General features: G+C 27.9%; 1 protein-coding gene across 6 annotated transcripts in view; it reads left to right on the top strand.

Moving 5' to 3' along the window:
* The window catches only part of LOC100166535 (G protein-activated inward rectifier potassium channel 3), a 32,148-nt gene extending 9,246 nt beyond the window's left edge, over positions 1-22,902 (top strand). For 3 of the 6 annotated variants that reach the window (XM_003246618.4, XM_029488247.1, XM_029488248.1), the window contains exons 2-8: positions 3,399-3,440; positions 15,851-15,965; positions 18,712-18,946; positions 19,190-19,464; positions 19,942-20,134; positions 21,008-21,226; positions 22,517-22,902. In XM_003246618.4, coding sequence (XP_003246666.1) covers positions 3,399-3,440; positions 15,851-15,965; positions 18,712-18,946; positions 19,190-19,464; positions 19,942-20,134; positions 21,008-21,226; positions 22,517-22,716 — 1,279 coding nt within the window. In that variant the 3' untranslated portion in view covers positions 22,717-22,902. Of the gene's footprint in view, positions 1-752; positions 833-2,833; positions 3,044-3,398; positions 3,441-15,850; positions 15,966-18,711; positions 18,947-19,189; positions 19,465-19,941; positions 20,135-21,007; positions 21,227-22,516 lie in introns of those variants that run through there. The other 3 variants (XM_029488246.1, XM_001949369.5, XM_003246619.4) reach the window with 3 other exon arrangements.
* Positions 22,903-24,825: the final 1,923 nt, after the last annotated feature.

Below are 24,825 nucleotides of genomic sequence, written 5' to 3'. Positions count from 1 at the left end.
TGGCTATATAGGTATGCATAAAATATAACTAGATTTACCTACCGGATACATTTTACTTTTTAGTCTGGTATTTATACACACGTAAAATAATTATATTCATCGGAACATGTTTATAAATAATAAAATGCTAATAGATTAATATTAATGACTATAATTTTCAAATCACAATAGTCCCTATATTTTCTAAACATATTATCATCAACATTTCATAGTGAAAAGAAATGTTCTCATTTTAAAAAAAAGTATGCATCCTTAAATGTCATAAAAAAATCTAAATATTTGAAAAACAGTCTCTAGTATAGAATGATAATTTAAAAAAAAAATTAGAACTTTCCTAAATGCATAATATATAAATGATAAAATGAGGTAGATCGTGCATGGTTAATCACCCTGTACCTATAATATAAAAACAGTTGAACGCCATCATTAAAATAAAATTATATATACGTACTTAAATAATCCAACCCAGGAAAAACGAGAGTATCTGAGGAATCTATACATATACAAAAATAAATATATTTTTTTTATAATCATTATAAAAGAGGCGTTTGTTACCTACTTGTTATGTAAGCTGTAAGGTACCTAATATTATACTTAATAATAACATATATATTATATATATATATATATTTTACAGGTATTTGAATATTTGATGATGAATTCCGTGTGACTTGTAATATGCAATTATTGATATTTTTTCTTCTGGTTTTTTGTTTTGTTTTTTACATCCAACGTGATAATCAAAGAAGATACGTACAATTATTACAATGTGCGTCCAGTGTTCTAACCATGCGCATTCGCGACGAACGTCAAACATAGTGAAATATAGCGTGTAGGTATATGTATTAAAGGTACTAGTTTACTACCTAGTACCTAAGTAATTCATATAATATTTATGAATATTACATACTTTTCAAATGTATTCAGAATACTTTATTATAAAAGTGTTTAAATATAAATACAAATACCTTTTAAAAATATTCAAGATACTTAAACAAATATTTTTTTTTTAAGTATGATAACACAAATACCAAAATCTTATGTTAAAGTTATTAACTACTTTTTTTTTTCGTATGGCGCGATGTTCGGGAATAGGCCCGAAGACTTAAAATCTGACGCCTATTTGGCAGAATTTCTATTTGGACACCCGTAGCCATTCCCAGCCATGCCTGGTTGGGGGATGGCGGTCTCGCCGTCTAGACAGTTGCCAGCCCAGAGAGCGATGCCGCCCATGGCCGGTATTCGAACTGGCGACGGTGCGCGTTACAATCGACGCCGTAGTCCACTCGGCCACTCCGTCCTCATTAAGGGAACGCTACACCCTATAATGTTCTGTCTCCCTCTTACAAATGTACAACATATTAAAAACTGTTTTGCACGGTAAAGAACTGAGAAAGCTACAGTGATAAATAAGAAACGACATTTTCACCACATAAAAAGGAGAACTTTAGATGTGTAATATAATTTTTATTTTTTGATAAAACATACAAAAAAAGTTCATATTGCTTCAAAATCGATTATTGTTAGTGTTTTTCAAACTTTATTAACTTTTTTCAAGTTCCGATATTGAAAAAATAAAAACGATATTGCACAGCCAAAGTTCTCCTTTTGATGTGGTGAAAATCTCGTTTCTTATTTAAGGCTGTAGCTTTCTCGGTTATTTACTGTATAAAACAGATTTTGCTATGTTTTAAAATGGTAAGACGGAAACAACACACGTGGGTGTAAAGTCCTCTCAAATAAGAAGAAAGACTATTAAAGATTCAAGATAAAGTCCTATCCAACAAGTGGTGGTCACTGATCAGAGTCTCGTATGCCATGGTAATGGGAGTGAGGAGTCGACAGGGGTTTCAGTGTTCAATAATTCTATTATCTGCTTGTATTTTGGCGAAACATTATTTATAAATTCACTAAAGTTAGAACCATTATAAAATAGTATTTTAGAAACAAAATTTAAAATGTTCTATTTCAAAATATTGGTAATTTGAATTTGGAAAAGATCACTAGAATGATAAATGTATATTTTGTATTCTAAAATAAAAACACAAATAAAAAGTATTCTTTAAGTATTTAAAATACATTGGTCAAAAAGTATTTGAATTACAAAAAAAAGTATTTAAATACAAGTATTTGAATAGTGAACAAGACTGGAATATTATCATATTGTTTGTCTTTGTATATTGTATATTTTACGATTTCGAAGATTTTTTTTAATGCTTTTCGCACAAGGCCAGAATTTTGGTTCAATATAGGAACCTGCAGCAAATATAATTGGTAGTTATGAAATACTTACTTGTGCTGCCAAAATAATGTTCAGTCAGTTGAACTTTAATATTCTTTTAAATCATTATCCATTCACTGTAGGTACCTATACTTGTATACAAGTCACAATACATCACAGCGATTCGTGCCAAAAATAAAATTGTTCAATTGAATACGATACAAAATAGTAATCGCAGTAATCACTCAAATTGTTCTCGTTTTCCTTACATCGACTTGATTGTAAGTTTCGGTTCTAGCACGCACATCGGTAAGATTAAAATAGGTTGGCGAGTAAAATATATTTTTAATTCGGTGCAATTATTTTACAAATTACGTTTATAATCAACTAGTTTTTTTGTTGGTTATACATTTTTTTAGTAGCTATGTTGTTTTTTATTTTAATTAATTATCTATTATCTCGAGTAAAAGAAAATATTTTTCTACATACGTTGAATATTATCATTGAATTACTTGGCTATATAACCTAATAGCCAAAAGGTATATATTTATATTTAACGAAAGGTCCTTGGTCTTGTTTGTAGAAACTTATTACAGATAACCAAGTCCGTATTTACAAATGTTTGTACAAAGAAATATTGTTCATTCAGTATCAGTTCTTCCGTTGATTTCGCCACATATATATTGTGTTCCATCGTTAATTTATTCATAGGTACCTACAGTTAATTACAGTTAATTAGTGTCTAGTGCCCACTGCCCACCAATGATTGATGTTGAAAAGAATGATAAATGAAATTTTTTGAGACATGGATGGGACTCTGCAGTGAGTTTAAAACACATATTTTTTGTTTTAATTATTTCAATATAATATTTTATGAACGCGAATTTAAAACAAAAATTCAACCTTTTTCTAGCAAAAATTTGAACTGTCCGTCTATTTTATGTTCTTTATAAGATGATTACTTGTTGAAGCGCCTACACTAGTCTATGGTGTTTCGTGTAGTGTACTCGTCGTAAAATAGTTCATCACAATAATTACTATCTATTAGAACACATTGTAGTAAATATATATTTAAAAACTGTATTTAATTTTTGAGTGGTCGCAATAAAAAAATTATAGGAATTATCATTAAAACCATATAAATGTTTGTTTAAAAGTCATTATTTTCTGGTTTCAGAAATGTGGATCACGTCAAGTGTAATGGACAATCTCAACCAATGTGAGTCCGCTATCAATTATTTTGCGCATTTTGTCTGTATTGTCTTATGCTTGAAAATTATAAATTATGTAGGTACGACTGGCGTATTTTCTTGTTGCCTATAAATATGTCTTATTTTAACTTTTCTGCTGTTGGAGTTACAGAATATGCAAGCTCATTTGCAATTGCTATATTTTTTTTAAAAGCTTTAACATTTGATAATACATAAATTACACTTGCAGTGACAAATTTTAGCTCATTAATGATACGTTGTAAACACTATTGTAGGTTTGCCATATTTAAGGTTATGGTTAATTAACTCAAATTTAAAATTAAATTAAAATCTTCATTTGTTAAGCAAGTGACAATTTCACAAAAAATTTAATAAATCAAAAAAATAAACGATTCGTAGGTAAAAGGCATTAATTACAAAATATTTATACTTACTGATTAAGTTTAATGTAATTTGTGCAAGCTATTTGACAAAGTAAAAATAATATCACTTGTTTGTAGACTAGGTAGGTACGTTAATTTGAGTCATGAAATTTGAACTACTTATTGACCAATATTCGCATTTGCATGTTATCACTTATCTATTATTTATATTCTATTATGTATCTATATTTTATCGTATCAATAACTTTTTTATAGGTATTTTATGTACCTTTTTTTGATACTGATTTACTACCTATTTATTATTATTTGTTCTAAAACATTTTGTCGTTTTTGTATTATTCATTCAAGTAGGTACATGTATATCAATTGGAATAGATTTATAGTAATATATAACTGTATACATATTAGATTAGATTTTTGGATTTTATTTTGAATCCATAAACTGCGTAATTACTTACTTATTATATTTTTAAAATATTGAAATAATACTGTTAATTTATTAATTATTTTTTTGCCAATCTATTTCAGCATCGAAATAGTTATTAATATTTAATTTGCAATACCATTTGCGTGATAGGTACGCCAATACCTATGAATTTTGATTCCATGGTGCTAATCTTATAGGAGTGGCTCAATGTATTTCTTAAGCCTATATTGTATACACATATAATTATGTTCTTCATATAAACCTCATATCAATGAAGTTTTTACAAATACTAAACTTTTCAGTAGATTTTAAATTTAAAAAAATATGTATTTAATAAAATGAAGGATAGACATTTGGGATAACAATATTATGTACAACTTTTTTAGTTTCAAATTGTTGTTATTATTCCGATGGAATATGGTGTTGTTTGTATCATATACCTATATATAATATATATATTATATATATAACTTTTAATAATCGATCTAATATAATATATTAATGTATCATTCATGATTTTTTTTCTGGTAATAAAATTACCTGCTTACACAAACTGTCATGGCATACAATTTTTTATCCATAAAATGTGATTTTGAGCTTAATAAACAATCATTTAAATTGATTGTTTAAACAAAAGCAACTTTATAATGTAGGCATTTATGACGTTTATGTATGTCTACGTATACTGCTGTAGTATATAGAATTTAATTTCTATATTAAGTATCATAAACATTGTATTGCGAAACGTCAGTAAAATTATTGATGACTATTATTGACACTTTTTCCCTTAAATTCAAATTCATTGCATACGGTGCAGAACATAAATGCTCATACGCAGATGTGTGCGATAAAATTTTGTTGACCTTGGCATTGGCGTTCAATTGAACAAAGTTTAAAGAGGAGAGGAAAATGCAATATAATATTATTACATATTACCCTTTTTATTGGATTTTAATCAGGTTGTATTTATATTCATAAATCATAATCATTTCTCAGTAGATGATGCAAAATTATTCATCGTTAAAAATTAATATCATGATAATAAAAAGAAATTTAAAATCAATGTAATTGTGAGTTGATAATTAATGTAATGTTTCTTCATTATTGTAAAATTATTATAATATATTAATTGTAATGATTCATTTTAATGATAAATTATAATAAAATTACAATATATATATATATAAAAATTAAAACGTGGTTAAAAAATATTAAATTCTATACTTAGGTACAATAATTATATTTCTATAGCTTTAACAATAAGAACATGCGTACAATATCACAATAGGTAGGTACAATTGAATACAAGTGTGCAATTTATACAAATGTGTGTTACAAATTGATATGGCGCGTTAGACAAACTTGAAAAGTAAACTTTAGTATCATCACAAGTTATAACTCATTGAACAGAATATATATTTTATTTTAAATATTTATTTGTAGGCATTTTGATTTACATATCCATATAAAATGTATAAATAATATAATACCTACACTAAAAATGCGATTTGTATCGTAGGTACCTAAACAGTTTTTATCCGAAAATAATCTCTTATAATAAAAACTGTATAGTATATTACTTTCAACATTGTAAAATTATTACTACACAATTTATATTTTAAATCGGGACATTAAAAGCCAATTTTATCAAAATACGTTTACTGTATAGAACATATTATTATAATTCGTTCGAAATCTGCACTGTAGCTTTGACAAGACACGAAGCAGTTCGTTTGAGTAGGTAATAGGTACATTACTTTTAATACAAACGATGTGAATATAACAATAATATCAACATTGTGCAATAATATTCGATAAGTAAGTATTCAAAAGTCAAAACCGATATACTGTATACCATAGAATAATATCTACTCAGTTGTAGGTACTATAGTAAATATAGGTATAGGTACACAGTTCTGTTCGAGAGACCAATGATTATTTGTTAATATTTAATCGGCCTAGAATGATTAGAAATTACAATAATATAAAATTACATTGTTGCAATGTTATGCACAACCTAATCTAGTGAAACGTGACTAGTCTTGCATTGTTTTATTTTCTGTGATATCAGAAAAGACCGCCAAAGTTCATATTAAAATATATATTTTTGTATTTTATACATAGGTACGTAAAATATTAAAATATTAATAATTATTATAGTTTAATTTCAAGGAAATGTGATAATTAATTAATAGGGTTTATATTATATGTATTATAATACTTTATAAAATGTGAGTGTCAAATTATTTATTTATTTTTCTTGAATAACTTTCTAAAGTGATGTCAATATCTACGTATTATGATAATACAATTTCTAATAATTCTATACATCGCAGAACGCGACCAAATTTGGGTAACGAAACCGATACGTTTAGGCACGTAGCCATGAATCTTTTTTTGGGGGCGTTTAAGTTTTTGATTTAAATATAATATCATGTAAGGTGCTTTACAGTTTACACACTTCCCACTGTATTATTTAAGTCTTCGTATTAATAATATATTAAATATGAAATAGAACCGACGAAATATTTTGTGGAAATCTGAAACATATAGTACATAAATTATATATCTGCAGGCATACATATACAGCTGATGATGAGGGGAGCGAGTGTTTCGCCCTGGCAACATCACTGGGTACTGGGTGCCTTACGTTATTGAGGTCTCGCGGTAATCGGGTAATGTGAGATGTGACATTGCAGTCGATATTGAGTTTTGACAACGACCCCATATAATATTATTATAGTATGCGTATGTGGTCGGTATATTAATATATTATATTGTATAGAACACAAATATATAAGAATTCTAGAGTAAAATGAATTTATGAGTAGTGGTAGGTACGCCCGCGAAGAACAGGTCACCGATAAATGGGAAAACGAAAAAAATCCGACCACGTGCCGATGTAGCCAAAGACATGTTCTGTAATTTATATCAGGGGTCTCCAACCTTTTCCAAAACATGAGTCATAATAAAAATGTTTAAGTATCTGGTGATATACCACTGTTTGCTTAGGTATACTATTCATTATATTAGCATAATAATAAATTGTATGATAATGTTCATCTATCGTTATATCTCCATCGGAAATTCGTATATGGTTTCCTTCACTGATAAAATATATACTTTACTTTGCATATAATATGGCGTAAATATGTGTTATTTAAGTGTTAAACTTCATAAGACTACGAACGTGATCAACAGATATTGGTCAAATTAATTTTTTATTAGATCGACCAATATTCCTCTAAATATCTACCACTGCAGTCTATCGCCATCGATTGGTTGGCGTCCCCTGACCTATATGGACGCCGCAGTGACTGTGATATTATAACGACCACATTCTTAGGAAATCTCAATAATTTAGTTTTACACTATTATTAATCTAACCTTAGAGATGGGTAAATTGTACCGATATTTCTTTTACTCGGTACCGTTCATGAAATCGAGTAACCCCTATTGTTTTTCTATTGTTTTCATGTGCGCAATTAGTGACGTGGCAAACGGGGTAACCGAGAGGTGATTATTTGATTATTTCAATATTTAGTTCACGGGTAGAGGTACTGCAGGTGAACGTTGTACACTGTAACATTCCAAATCATTTTATCTAGCTACTTAAACTAAAAATACTAGAATAATATTATGCCTGTATTAATATATATTTTATAATAGCAACAAGCAACATAATATTGCTTTCCATTGGTGCACCATGGTTACCCACTGACACAAAAAATTATAAAAATATCATTGAGTTCGTAATAAATGTATCGAACAAAAATATCATACATACTAATATACCGGTAAAAAAAATTTATCAAACGTTTTTTTTTACGGTAAGCGTAATACTCCCAACACCAGGTATTATATATTATCATGGTATACCGACATAATATCATATTATATAACGAAAACACAAAATTCATTTAATATTACTCATCTGTCAAAGGTGGGTTTTATAGATTTTTTTCTACGGTTTTCGAGGTTCCGCGGACGCCCGCGCAACGGAACAGACGATTGGACCGGCCGTAGCTGCAGTAGACGGGCGCCGTGGACGTTTCCCGATTACGTTTCATGCCCGAAATATATATTTTTATTTGCGTCTTGCGCGTGTATACTATAATATATATATTATATATATATTCATACAGAGTGGTCCATTTGACTGACTGTCACTAATTCTCTCAGTGACTTTGAAAGATTAATTATTGTAGATTATAAGCATTTACGAAACGGAAACTGCAGTAGAACAAAAGGTATAAATGTACCAACCTACATTTCTAAAATAATTGATGTTTAAATATCGAATAGTTTTTTTTTATTCACAATAGCACTTGAAATTCAGATTAACTAACCACAAATTTTACTGCGGCTATACCTGCACTTACCGTTTTATACTTCACTATCGCTTAAGATTTAAGCTATACAACACCTATATATATAATTTATATTATATTATAATGATAAAAAAGAAAACTATAGTTGTCCGGCATATTTACAAAAGTAACCGTCTTCTGATATCAAGAACGCGGGTTGTTTAAAAAAATAATTTAAGACTTGTAGTAAAAAATAATAAGCTTAGTAATGCTTTATTTTATTTAAATACTTCAATCTTATTGAACAATTTATTAATATTTAATATGACAATGATTTTTCTTTTCACTACAATGTATAACGCAAATATCTTTCATTCGCTATGACGAGTGAGGTTTTTAAATATAAGATTGGTGATTAGTTCTGAATAGTTGTTTCATGAGTTTAGGATCTAGTGATGCAATGATACTGCAGTTTTCCAGTTCTATTGGTATTTTTTGTCTATCAAGTAAAATATATGATAAGTGACTTCAAGGCTCTACGAGCTCGGAGTTTCATAATGATGAAATATATTTTAGAGAATTTAACTATTCAATGTGCCTTAAAGTTCTATATTCTGCGATAGTACGGTCCAAATTAGAATACGAATCCATGATTTGAAACCAATATCAGAAAGTTGATCACTTTTATATACGTTTTATACGCCGTGGCAGGTCAGAATTCTGATGATAGCTATCGAATTTGAATTGGCAAATCTAGAGTTAAGAAAGGCAATTTATGTGTTATGGACTTATAATCTTTTAAATGGTAAAATTAAAATATAGTTTGCTCTGAAGCCTTAGGGCTGATACCAGTTAATGTTCCAAAGTGTTCCCTACGTTCTCCTATCTTGTTCTATATATACCTTCACATTGTTGTAGCGGTACTTATGGGCATAAGTCACTAATAGATCTCTTGCGACGAGTTAAAATATTTTGATTTTCCTATGATTCTGAAACCAAGTTAAGGTCACAAATATTGTTTTGTTGATATAAGGTAAAATTTGTAATTTTTGTTTAAATTCGTTTATTGCTGTTATAAATTGTTGTGTTTTTTTACTGACTAGTTGCCTTTTTCGGCGTTATTCTCAAATAAATACTATCACAAAAATCGATTCTAGACAGCTTAACGGATCACTCCGTACAACATTATTATAATATATATTGTATAATATTATTGTGGATATATACGCGTGACACATTATGTGCATTTGTACAGTATAGGTCTATACCGCATCGTGCAATATACATATTATAAGCGCGAGCAGTGGGTGAGAACGGAGTGTGTGTGTGGTTGTATATAGTGTCGGAGGAGGGGTGTTTTGTCGGCCGAGGGAGAGGGGAGGTGTTGTTGGGCGAGAGAAGTAGTCGCACAGAGTCCTCTGGCCGCCGTCCAGGATATGCGCGACATTACGTGCGTCACAGGCTGTCTCGTTTGTCCCGTTTCCGAAAGCCAAGAGTCTCGAAATTATAACAATTTGGCAACCGGCGCGGTGCTATATAACGAAGCGACTGCTGCTGCAGTATAGCTCGCGCGTACAGTGTACAGTGGGCCTATATCGGATTGTAGGTTAATCATAAATCGAGTGTTGAGCGTGAACTAGGTCGACCCCCCTTTGATGTGCTCCTTGCATATTATTATTATTATTATTATTATTATTATTACTATTTAAGTCGGTGCGAGACAAAATAAATAAGAAAAAAACGCCTGACGTTTATGCGAATATGTGTAATTGCAATATGTGTGCATATTATTATTATTATTATTATTATTATTACGATGTGTGCAGACTGCAGAACGTTTCGAGAAAAATGCGCGTGCATCGCATATATTATGTGCACTCACAATTCGCATTTATCGTATTTTATAATTTGTAATTATTATAATATTATTACGTATACCGAGACGACGTACACAGTATGGTGATAAAGGCGAGTTTCGGTATATAAAAATAAGTTGCTCCTTTTTGTAATCTATTGGTAATTGGTATATCGTGGACATTTCCGTGGTATTTGGCAAATGGTAAATACTGCACAAAGCAACGGGTTCACAGGTTGTGAACCCGTTATACGTCAGTCGTATTTATTGTTCAAAAGTTGAACAACGTACCTGTGAACTCACGGTTTAACATTCGCAGGCATCGTCTATCATCTATGACTATAAGTACACATATATAGTATTCACAAGTTTAAACTTTTATAATATAAGTTCTGTTCCGACAACTATTTGGGAGATAAGGGAGAATAACCATTTTAAACACTGACAGTGTTGAAATCAATATTGAACATAATATTACACAAGATAATATCACACTATCAATGCAATCAATAATATTGTAAAGGTCCAAACCCTATCGAGTCAACGAGTATAATAAACGTGTTACAATTTGTTTTCCATTAAAATAATATATTGACTATCCATACGACCATAGTATGTTTATGGCTACAGGGTAAATTTTTAATATACTAATTTGTATTTAGGTATTGTGTACTGCACTTTTAAAGACCACGACACGATAACGACGTCTGATTGACCACATGTAGACACGTAGACACACGCAAAAGATTTTATGTATCCAACGGATAACGTGCAGACTACGAATGGTTTTAAAACACCAAACATGGGTGATAGTTGATAGGTATAATATTAATATGTTTTATACTGATGAATATAACATTCACGAAATGAAAATTAGTACCTATATTATAATATTATCAGCATTCGATTTTTCAATAAAAATATACGATTCGTTAATGTAATTTGTTGAACGAAATATATTTTATTTTTTTGAATTCCCGTTTAATTACTCCATCGTACAGTTTAATGGGCGAACTCAGTACAGTTTCATATTATAATCATGTACCTACCTTCGACATTTTGATAACATTAAGTGTGTCCTATTACTTCGTTTTTTATAAAAATATTTTTTTCTCGCACCTATAATTTACAACAGTTTATAACCTACAAGTCGTAACTATAATTTTAACTATAATATATCAGTACAATTAATATATGTTATAATATATAGTTTCAACAATTTTAAATCTCGTCAACATGAGTAACATTATTCAGTTAAAAGAATTCCCATCTGATCTACTGGGAATACCGGATGAGTAACAAGTGATACGCTGGAAAGTCAATATATTTTAGAGAAATACCGAGTAACAAAATAATTTCCTATTGAATCATTGCGAGAAAATGTGATATACATTTAAGTATTTAACACGAATAGATAATATTATATTAAAATGTATGGACTTATAATTGCAATGAAATAGATAACAGTTACTTTTAATAGCGTAAATTAGGTCTTTATTTTATAATATACTTAATATTGATTACTAGTATAAATGTACGATGGGTAATAAATACTTTTAATTCTTCTAAGTAAGCGAGTACACAAATTATTTAAATTTTTTAAGTGTAAAAGGATACTATATTTTTAGAATATTTTTTATTCTCATTATGTACCGCATGATGTATACAATTAATTATTATACTTTATATTAATTTAAAAATTATTTGTTTTACACTTTTCACATGTAGGCTCCTGGCTCCCATAGATATCTTGTAAATATTTCACTATAAGCAGTCAGTATATTATTGAACTTTACATTTTGTTTTAATATTGCCTATAATATTTTTTAAATAAAAACATATGAAAAAGAAATACTTTGTTGTCGTCCAATTAGGTTAGTAATCTTCCTATATAGGTAATAAAATAACAGACCAGACCACGATTGTTAAAATTCCATTGGTATAAATTTCACATATTGGTGAGACAGTATCTGACCCAAACTAGAACAGAACTTTCTATTCTTTTTGAAAAGTTTTCAAATTAATATAATATTATATAGTTCTAAATTTACATTGGTTAACCATATTTGGTATGGTAATCGTTTCTTTAATTTTCGTGACGTGAAAATTCATGTTTGTGAATGAATTGAATACTTTCCACTTATTGATGGATTGTGGCATATCGCCTATACAGAGTGTGACGGATAGAACTGAATTTTGGAATAACTTTTGTTCTAATCAATAGATATTTAAAATTTTTCTTTTTTAATTTTAATTTTTATAATTATATATTACTTATAGTCACTTACGCTACACGTATATTAAACAAAAAATCATTTTTATTTTTTAACAATAAAAACAAAAACTTAAAATTTGACTAAAATTATTTTGGATATATTCGAAACAGCCAATTTCTGAATCTGATTATAAGAACAATTTTGATGTTAAAAACATTTATCTAAGTCAAGTAGTTGATTGTTTAGAATTTTTTAAAATATCAATTTTTTTTTTGATTAAATAAATTTGGAACGTAATAACTTTTTTCAAAATATTTTTTTATGAAATTTTAACAATTTTTTTCATACGTTTAAGTAGCACCTTTTTTTTTCCGTCAAGTCTCTGTCACGCCTTGTATCATAATAATATGTTATATTATAGTACTATAGTAGTTACTATAGGTATGTTTCGTTATTTTATAAATAGTTCGTTTTATCATAAGGGAATAATCTAAGAAATAAGCGTCTACTGATATAGGTACCTACCATCATTTTAATTTAAAGAATTATACAGACGTGTCATGGGTAGTTTAACTTAGATTTAATATTTAATTAATGTTATTTTTAGAATATTTTTATCAAATAAAAAAATAAAATTATATGTAACATCAGATAAGTATTAAATATAAATTTGTAAATGTAGTTATTCTCTAGAAAATGTTAAAATATCTTTTATAAATCTTATACTATTGCAATCATTAGGTATCTACATAACCGCGTCTAATCGTCTTCGAGAATAAAATCTGTATTTATTTATTAAAATAAACCCAAATATAATAAATTAATCGATTATGTATGCATTTAAAAATAAAATAACTGTAAGGTGATTATAATTACAATATTTGACTAAGAAATTAACTATAACATATAAGTGTACGTATTGTGCGTATAGTAAAATGTTTTCCAAGTTCTATTAAAACATAAAGTTTAGTCTAAAGAAGAATTAACACTTTGGTTTATTATCCACTTATCCTTGCCTATTTTTTTCATGAATTTTTCCAATATTTATTTTAGACTTTAAATTATTTATAAAATCAATTAGAAATTATTTAGTGAAATTGTTTTTGTTTTGTTTCGTGACAGAGGGACAGTGTTTAACACTTTTGTTGTGTTATCTTCTTAAACTTATTATTTATAAATTATAATATACCTAAATGCCTACCTATGACGTAAGAGGTAATAAAATGTATTAGAATTTATTCAAAGACTGCTTAGTATATACTGCTAATATATAGGCTTCTAAAAATGTTCTAGATTAAGTATCAAGTATGTGTGTGTTTAGCTAGGTACATATAAACATAACATAATTTAACATTTTAAGTTATATAGATTATCTAGGTAAACCGTAGACATATACAAGTATTAGAAGTACAGAATACACTGTATAGGTACATGTTTCTTTAATATTAAATTAAATGTTATTTTGACTATGCATAACGTGTGTAAGCGTACCAATTCATAATTTTTAACCTATTCCATGCAATATTTTGATAGTATACATATATTATGTCACCATAATATATTATAATAGGTACATAATATTGAAAAACCATACTAATATTCTAAATGATGAATGCGATCATGTTCGTGCATAATATTATTTTTATACCAACAAGATTAATATTACATAAAATAAATTATCAATTTTTGTATTAATTTAAAATTTAAAAGCTGTTACATTATTGAAAAATGACTTCAACCCGTTTAAGCCACTAAAATTTATACATTTTCGCAATGAGGAAAAATATAAAAGATATTTAAAACAAGGGAAATTATCAAACTCATGCAACGGTCATTAATGCGTCATTCATCGATAATTTCCTTATTTATTTATATTACCTATATATGTTAATATTACATAATTTAGATTATTCATCAAACATTATTGTTATTATTTTATTTATTAGTAGGTATATAAGAGTGTGAGGATGATTAAAAACAATAAATTGAATCATTCGTTCAAAAATATAAACAGACTAACGATTATTTTATACAATACAGATTATAATTTAAATATTTATTTTAAGCAATTATTTATAATTTAAAATGTACCTATAAAACAAAATGTCTGCAAATAAATTTCAAGAAAAAAAATGTTCAATGTGACAATATATTGCGACTATAGCAGGTGATTAAAAATTAAAGTGAAATGTACATTATTTAATATTTTATAATAAGTAACTTTATTTTAACTTGTTATAAAATAATAGAGTAAAAAAAAACATAGATACAAAAGTATACCGATAGGTATTTTGTGTTTAATATTCAAAATATTCTTACTTTGTATTTTCGCAATATGTTAAGATAAGGTATTACTTTACAAGAAATTTAACATTTTCATTTTTCACCCATGACATAATGAGTTCGTTGGGTCTTACTCAAATAAATATAATGTAACTGTCTCGGTTCATTTAAAATTGTATAGCAATTTAGTATGTTTTCATTACACAAAATCTTTTAAACATATTTAAAAATATATTTACTCTCATCTTATGTAAAAAATAAGAACTCAGATAAAAGACAGTTTTGTCAATGTCCTTGTGAAGTCTCATAAATGATTAACATATGATTTCATTCAAACGGACCGTGGGAGGACAAATTAATATTTTATGGAATTGGATTATTAGTTTGTATATAAACTATTGAAAACGTGGGAAAATGTTGTTCATAACGTGGCAAGTTACCAATAAAATTTAGACAACGATAAGATGATTTATCTGTATATATTATGTTCTTTATTAGTTTATATCAGTCTCAATAAAAATATTAAACATGTGTATTGTTTACTTTGATACAAAATTAATTATAATGTCCATCATTTAGTTCACCTTATCTCAAAAATAATATCACCTAAATAAATAATTATTAACGCGCTTTTTAACGTTTTCTTGTATGAGAAAGGTAGCGAAAACATGTGATTAATAAATAATAATTACCTATATATTTGTATTTAAACTTTTTGTAAGTTAAGATTCATAATAATATAACAAACAATAAATCAGTCGTTGAATAAAGTATTGGCTTGTTGAATAATAGTTTTAAAGTTATAGATCCAATAGGTAGGATGATATTATGTAAGTTTAAATAATGTTACTTTTGAGCGTCCATTAACTATTTCGTTGTAATATTCTATAGTTTTTAATAAATTAAATTGTCATTTTAATAAAACATATTTTTGGTATTGACAGGTACAGACAACCAAGATTCAGCTCTAGAAGGCAGTACAGAAGAGTAGTATTCAAACACGGCGAATGTAATGTTGTTCAAGGAAAAGTAGCAAAAAGAAGAAGAAAATATTTACAGGTGAATAATATTTAAATTTTAAATACAAATTCATAACTATAATATAGACTATAGAGTAAAGGTAGATAATATTGGTTTATATATCACATCATTCGTTTTAGTAAATATACCTAAACGTTTTTCTATAATAATGCAATTTGAAACATAATTTTTCAATTCTAATTTGGAACAAATGTATTTTGAAATTATTGCACACTTGCACCATAGACACTATACTTACCAATAATATACATGTTTTTTTATAATCAATATAGTTAAAGGTGTAAATATTTACGTAAATAATTAAAATATACATTACATTATGGTATGCTAATTAATTTAGTTAAAAAAAATAATAAATAGGTACCTAATTAATATGATAGGTGTGTAATTTATAGTATAAAGGTGCATAATTATTGATAGGTACACATTGTATTTTTTAATTACACTTTTCTTATTTATATTTGAGTTCCAAATAAAATAATGATAGTAATATGTGTTACTATATAATTATAGTTTATATATTGAAAACATGTCTCCAATTAAATTTGTGCTATAGTAACCTATATATTTGTAAAAAAAATAATCACCCCGTTTGTTATCTAATAATTTAATCATATTTTATATTTTATAATCTATAGTATATAACAAACTGCATTTTTAATACCATATTGCACTGAGCAGGGAGTACGTATGAAATATGTGACTTAGATTATGTATAAAATAATAAAAGTTCAACATTCAGTAAACGTTTGATCTAAATCAGTAATCACTATCAAAAACAAAAATGCATTCACTTGATTAATTATCAATTCTGAACCTAAATATATAGGTAATGAACTGTAATAATAATAATTCATAATAGGTATATTATATAATATAATGGTACATAATATTGCCTGTTACTATTTACTATTATTATTTTCTTTCATCAAAAAAACGTTAAAATAGTGGCCATAAATAGTTTATTTAACATTAAACACAAATATTATATTATGTAAATGTTCTCTATATACACGCCATCATAAGTGCGTAGAAAAACTACACGAAAATTGTGAAACTTGTTGAAAAGATTATAGGAAAATGCGGGTTTAAGTGATCTTCGATGGGAATTATTTTTGAATGCGATGTTTTAACATTCAGCATTTTAGCACAAACATACCTAACAGACCCGTCCTAATAGCCCACACCGAGTACCCTGACCCTCATAGTTTTTATTTTTAATTATATAATATAAAAAACATTTAATGTCTTCCGACTGAGTACGCTGTGTGCCGTGCACTACACACCAATTTCCTTGTCATCTTAGTGTCTAAATCACTATCCTATTTTTAGTGTTGACATCGCACACTATTTTTTAAATGTATTTTTTTTACCAGCCTGCTGTCACTGCTGTATTTGAAATCTAGAGCGTGACAATGGCCGAGTGTAATAAAAAAAATCATTTTATCTCGTCAAACCCCTGCAAAATGGAACCAACAAGTACCTACATAATTTAAAGCACACACAGGAAAATGTATCAAAAGAGCCAATATATTATTATTCTCTTCTAAATGGTTAAGCACAATCGTTTTTAGATTGACGTGATGGAAAATAAATTTCTTAACACTATGTCACTATATAATATGATGGTGATGGCGGCGTCCCAATATTTATACCTAACACTAACACATATTACCATAATTTGCCGTTATTCGCGTATACGTTTTTAGAAGAACTTACGTTTCGTTTGTATAGACGAATAGTAAATATACATATCTAGATATAATAAACACTGGTAATATATCTTTATATATTATTCAGACGCTATATGGGATTTTAAAATTAAAATTACCTACATAATTATTGTGTTAGATCTGCGGCTTTCTCTTAACACTCACAACTTTGTAACGTAGGCACAATATAATTTATCACCGTTCATTAAAACCAAAATGGCACGTTCAGAAATAATGTTAAGCACTGATGACTGATTTGTATTACACAAATCAAGGAAGAGATATTTTGGTTCATCTTATAAATTTACTTATAGTTTTTAACGGGGGAAGTATATTAGATATTGGTTTTACATTCATTTTTTTCACCTAAACCCTTTACTGAGATTAAATTCATAAATTGAAGCTTAATAAAAATAAATATTTCATTAAAATAAATTTAGCTTAAAATAAAAAATATAAAAAGCAGCTGTATAAAATGCAGTATCAACGTTGTAATAAATGGATACAATTTAATTGAATATATAAATTGTGTTCATTGCGCATTGCGTATTATTGTTTTAAAACAACAGTTTGCTTGTTCATATTGTGCACTTATAATAGTGACAAAAATTATTTCTATGACATTTTTCTACGCTCCCACGGATTCACCTTGAACGCAAATAGTTATGCTTAATATATATTACATAATCTATAACTTACTACAAGATACTATTTTCAAATTATTTATTAATAGGATAATCACTTTTAATACTTTGAAAAATGTATTATTCTAGTTCTAAAAATTACAAATTTCTATGAAAAATATTCTTTACACTATATGATAGAATTTTATACGCCGCTTGATTAGGTATGCATTTGTATATTATTATTATTATTATTATTATTATTATTATTATTACGAGCATTAGATAATATTTTTATACACTAATATTATATTATATTGTAAAGTCCTATTGTAACATTTGATTTGAAGTTATTTTATTGATTTGCTCGTTACAAAATAATATGTTTGACGATGGTTACATGTATATATTTTTTCTATATTGTTCTAGGACATATTTACGACACTCGTCGATGCTCAATGGCGATGGACGTTGTTAGTGTTTTCAATGAACTTCATGCTCAGCTGGTTAGGGTTTGCCATCGTATGGTGGCTGATCGCACTAAACCACGGCGATTTGGAATTGTCGGTAAGGGATAATAACTCAACGTGGGTACCATGTGTTCGAGAAATGTATTCTTTCACCTCGTGCTTTCTGTTCAGCGTCGAAACCCAGCACACAATAGGTAAAAATCTAAACCGTATTGTTTGGACGGATATGGACGATGATGATGTGCTATTTTTTTTTTATCGTTTGCCTATCAAAACCGGGCGATTTTTTTTGCATATAATTGAGACTATATAAAGCCGACCAACGTACACGACCGTCACCGTTCTGCGATGATGGTCTAGACATCCGACAAACACAATAATAATAATAATAATAATAATTTATCTGTAATACCAACTTGTTCTGCTCATATTATCAGGTTATGGTTCCAAACACACGACCGAAGAATGTCCTGAAGCAATATTCATTATGTGTCTACAGAGCATAGTAGGCGTTATGATCCAGGCATTTATGGTGGGCGTGGTGTTCGCCAAGTTGTCCAGGCCGAAAAAGCGCACGCAGACGCTGTTGTTCAGCAGAAACGCTGTGATCTGCCAAAGGGATGGCATTCTGTGTCTCATGTTTCGCGTAGGTGACATGAGAAAATCTCACATTATCGAGGCACACGTCAGGGCGCAGCTAATAAAGAAAAAAGTAAGTATATATATATTAGAATGTTGCAACTTGCAGCAGATAATGACCCACACGATTTGCATCATGAAATACTATGGAAATACACAGCTATTCAATTAGGTGTATTATTATATTCCAAAACATTGTCTATGAACAATTTTACGAATGTGAATTTAATACAGAAAAACCTACTTATAATAAAACCACTGCTCTGTATCAGCTGATTTTTTTCGATATAAAGGAGTTTTCGTTATAGAGAGGCTAAAATATACGCGCGGACCTGGTTACATAGGATTATACACTTATATACGGGACTAACGAGGCTGATTGTTATTTTCCGTTGTAAGGAAATGTCCATGTTTTATAGGGGGTCCGTTATAAGGAGGTTGTATTGCGTATATTTATAGATGTAATAATATATTATAACATTAAATATTGTACACCATAATATATGATAAATTGCCGAATTACGCACTAATTTGAATTATTGTACTATAGATGACAATAGAAGGTGAGTTATTACCGTTCCATCAACAAGAACTTAAAGTCGGTGGTGATGGTGAAGAGGACAGGATATTCTTCATATGGCCTACGACTATTGTTCACAAAATTACTCCACAGTCACCGCTGTACATGCTTTCGGCTGCCGATTTCCTACAACAGAAGTTTGAAATTGTCGTCGTCCTAGAAGGTAACTATATTGTTAAGACAAATAAAACCAATCGATATTAGAATACTTTTTCAATTTTAGTAAATTACTCAAATTTTTCTTGTTATTGCACAAAGATAATATTAAAATAATAAAATTAAAATAAATCCATTTCCTATTTACAGAATATTAAATTTCATTTTGAGTTAATGTAATAATTTTAGACGGTTTTTGATAGTTAGTAAATCCATACACATCTAAAATCTTAAACAACTATTATGTGCGTATTACATTTTTGTTTTATTAGGGCTTATTTATAGGGTGTTACCACTGGGCATCTTCCCTAATCTCACTATTCATATCATTCTTACTTGTCACATATCAAACCTACTTATTATACTAAGAACATGACGTATAGATTGTAGATTTCTTCAAATAATAAAAAAAAAAAAAGGGCTTATACTATAATTATAGTTATGTATACTTTATTTTAATTTTTAATTTATAATTAATGATTTTATTGCAAATATTGTAAGCTTTATTAAATTTAAACTATATTTCAACTCCATACATTAATAACACGTTCACCACTTAATCATCAAATTCCATTAAATATGAAAACATTAAAAAAATAAAATAAAATAAAAAATAACAGTTACACAACAACAATAGCTTAACTATCTACCAACAAATTTAATTTAAATCATAAACACTATTAATGTAGATTCAAGAATGTATAGATACATTATGTACATTTATCATTAACTTACACAATGGTACTAAATAGGTACTGTTTTTGTGTGCTTTCAATTACAATGCATCAATAATTAATACTTCTTCTAAGTACACAAATAATTATGACATTTTTTAAAACAACAATTGATTATTTTTTAAACCATTTATTAAATTTTACAGGAGTAATAGAGTCCACGGGAATGACGACACAAGCTAGGTCATCGTACCTGCCAAATGAAATACTTTGGGGACATAGGTTTGATACATTAGTGTCATTCAAAAAAGAAACGGGTGAACACGAAGTGGATTATAGTTTATTCAATAATACGTATGTTGTAGACACGCCGCTTTGCAGTGCACACGATCTGAAAAAGCTCATTTCGCTTCGGGCTCATACTGGTAAAATTGACGATTCGTTTTTAGAAAAAAAGCAAAAAATTAACCTCTTCCTACAGCTTTTTAACGTACCCATAAACTACGTAACATAAGATATATTTCATTTCATTTTCTATCATTATCTTTTTTAAAAATATAGTTTGTACAATTTTTTTTTTTTAAACCAATTATTTAAAAATGCATAATAATATATTACATAAACAGTTAGCGTGCTAACATATTTTAAACATTCCAATACAGAGTAATTACGATAAGTTAACGGATAAGTAACATACCTACATAAATACATTAAGTTAGCATAATATGTACAATATCGAAAGAATAATATACTTATATTATTTATCCATGCATATGCATATTATGTTGATAAGAGTGTAATATTATGTACCTATATTTTATGTAGGTATATATTTATATTTATCATTTGAATCAAAATAATCTTCTGTACATATATAGCATTATAGCCATATAGGTAATTTACTAAACTATAAAAAACATAAATAATTTTTAATAATGACAATATTATCATATTTCTTAAGTAGATATACCAAAGTAATATTATGACACCTATGCTATACGGGTACAATGGTACATACATATTATCATATTTATTGATTTAACCAAATAATTACATATATTTTTAGATATATAAATCTTTATCTCACACACTAAAACATAATTCCTTTATACAAGCTATTATAAAATTAACCATCTAACTTTGTATACATTCAACTATTCTAGAAAGTTAAATTCAAATTGTACGCATTTTAATATTTCATTATTAATAATAAGTGATGTATAATAATATGTTTGTTTGCTTGTTAAAGCTATATTATGCTTTTAAACTATTTGATACAAGTATCTTACTATAATATTTTTGTTTCAATGAATAAATAAATACTAATTAACAATAAACATTTAAAATAACTTTTATTTTGTTATTATTTTTTTAATTCTTAATTGTTAAGAATATAATATGTTATTCATTCTTATATTTAATAAAATATTAATTATCTATATGACTATATATACTTTCACATATTATATTTCTTATATTTGTGCAATCACGAAATATGTACAATAATAAAGTGCCTATACCTCTAAATATAATATTATACGATATCATTAAATTTATGTATTCCGTTACCGGACTTGTATATTCTTGGACAATCGAAACTTCCTTATAATAACTATAGCGGTAATTTTGTGTTAATGCTGCATGATTTCATCTGAACGAAAAATATGCGAATATTTGATGCTTATTAGAAACTGTCATTGTCGGTTTACTTTCAGAAATGCACCATATGCAACCCCTGCAAGACCACTCTACCAACTACAGCGACCCGTCGGACAGTACTTCCGGGTCTAGGAATTATAAGCCCCGTAGTGAACTACACGACAAGCAATTGTCCACCAGTGACCTGATGATGGCCCAACTGGAGCCGTTCCTCATAAAACCCGGCGAACTGCCCGGGCCAGAATCATTCCTGTGACGATTAATGATCTGCAACGATCATTTGCTGCCACCTAAGCTGAACACCGGAACCACCATCGTTTCGTGATAAGCCGGGGCATCCCAATCATCTTCCACTCCCAAAATTATTGTGATCTTCTTAGACGTTATTGATTATTATAATATTTATTGTACTTTGGTTTTTAATAAAATTAGTTTAATTTTATGTCATGGTTCTAATGTGATATCAGTTAGAAACGTACTCTCGTTATATAAATATTATTATCTGCCAACGGGTTACATTCATTGACTGGAAGGTCCTCAATCCAATACCTACTCCTTCTTGTAGTTTTCACTTGGTACATTTTTAAAATTTTCCATCCGTTATCCTTATTATATAATATGCATTTAAATTTTAAAAACAGATCAGTCCAAATGTATATTTAAAAAATATATTACACATTTTTAAAGATTTTTCGTTTATTTTGGTTACTGAAACGAATTTATCATAAAATGAGTAGTTCTGCAATTTAACTGTACTTAAAATAACTAGATACACACATCATACATAATGTTATAAATAATAATTAAATATTATAACATCAAACTTTTTATTTAAACTAACTATTTAGACATTTTACATTTGTGTAAATTATTGTAAGCTAACCTACATTGTGCAATGAATTTATATAGTATGGTTTCGGAAATTGTTATAAAGCCTGAATTCCCCAAGAATACTAGAAAAATAATTTAAAAAAAATGCATTTATATGTATTAAAATAAAAATTAAATTTAGGTTTTATTCAAATACAGTTCAGCGTGAACAAATGAAGAATAATTGTTTTTTTTTTTATATGATAATTACCAATCTGTAAAATTAAAAACAATATCTAAGTAAATATTCGGTGTGGATTATAAAAATTAAATAACGCGTAAAAAAGAGGTGTCCGGTGACACAATACTTTATTGAATTTGACTATCCTATACCTATAATAGTATGAACAATATTGAATGGGTAGGTACAAATCAAAAACATTACTTTGCTAGTCTGATTTTAGCATCTTACAACATTTGTATATAACACTGAAGCTTTCTAATTTAACATCGACTAAATTGTTTTCGACTTCATACTAAATATTATACTTTATAATATAAGATAGGCCTTATTCCCACTATCTCAAAACATGTATCCCCAAATCCTTAACATAATTCAAACAATTTTAATTGTAAGAACATTTATTCAGGGTGTTACCACTGGGTATCTTCCCTAATCTTATTATTCACATCACTCTTACTTGTCACCTATCAAACCTACTTATTTTACTAAGAAATGTATAGATTGTAGATTACTTCAAATAAATAAAAAAAAAAAAAAGAACATTTATTGATGTTTTACAGTACACAATTATTATTGTTTTTAATATTTTACGCATTGTTAATAGTTTTGTGTTATTTTTAAAATATTTCAATACATTTCAAACTATTAAAAATATAATTTGGTGTATTATGCAATCGATTCCCGAATGCTAAGCATAAAGCAAATATTATCACAGAAAAATGTTATACTTTTCCTCAACGGTATTAGTTGATTAACACTTAAATCTTAAAAACTAATTTGTATATTTTATATGTTTATAAATTTTACTAATTCTCGACTGATTACATAATGAATTCCTATGCTTAAAATCAAAATCTATAAACATTATTGAGCAATTACCAAAATTGAGCATGATGTAATTGTAACCTATTGTATTTAATTTATTTTGAATAAAAGACATAATTTAAATGTCCTGAAGATTTTATTTTATATAATAAATTAATAACTAATAAGTAATAAGTATACCCACCTACAGGGGTGGATTGGCCCATAGGGAAAAAGGGTATTTCCCTGTGGGCCCCCGTCCATGCTTATGTTGGGGCCCCCACTCGGATGTACACATTGTTTTTTTGCAAAATGAAATATTCACCAAATAGAAATAATTTAAATTTAAAACTATTTTAGATTCTGAGTGGAACGATGAATGTATTGATTTTACAATGATGTGTGTTTTTTTTTTTATTTTTTTTTGTGTCTGTCATCACGTTTTAGGACAGTAAAAGTGCTTGGATTTTCTTCAACAGTACCTTTTCTGATAGGAAAGTGAATCTA

Source organism: Acyrthosiphon pisum, chromosome A1 (genome assembly GCF_005508785.2).
Source record: "Acyrthosiphon pisum isolate AL4f chromosome A1, pea_aphid_22Mar2018_4r6ur, whole genome shotgun sequence".
NCBI classification, from domain to species: Eukaryota; Metazoa; Arthropoda; class Insecta; order Hemiptera; family Aphididae; genus Acyrthosiphon; species Acyrthosiphon pisum.
Note: the sequence above shows the minus strand (reverse complement) of the source record. Positions and strands in the feature narration are given on the sequence as shown.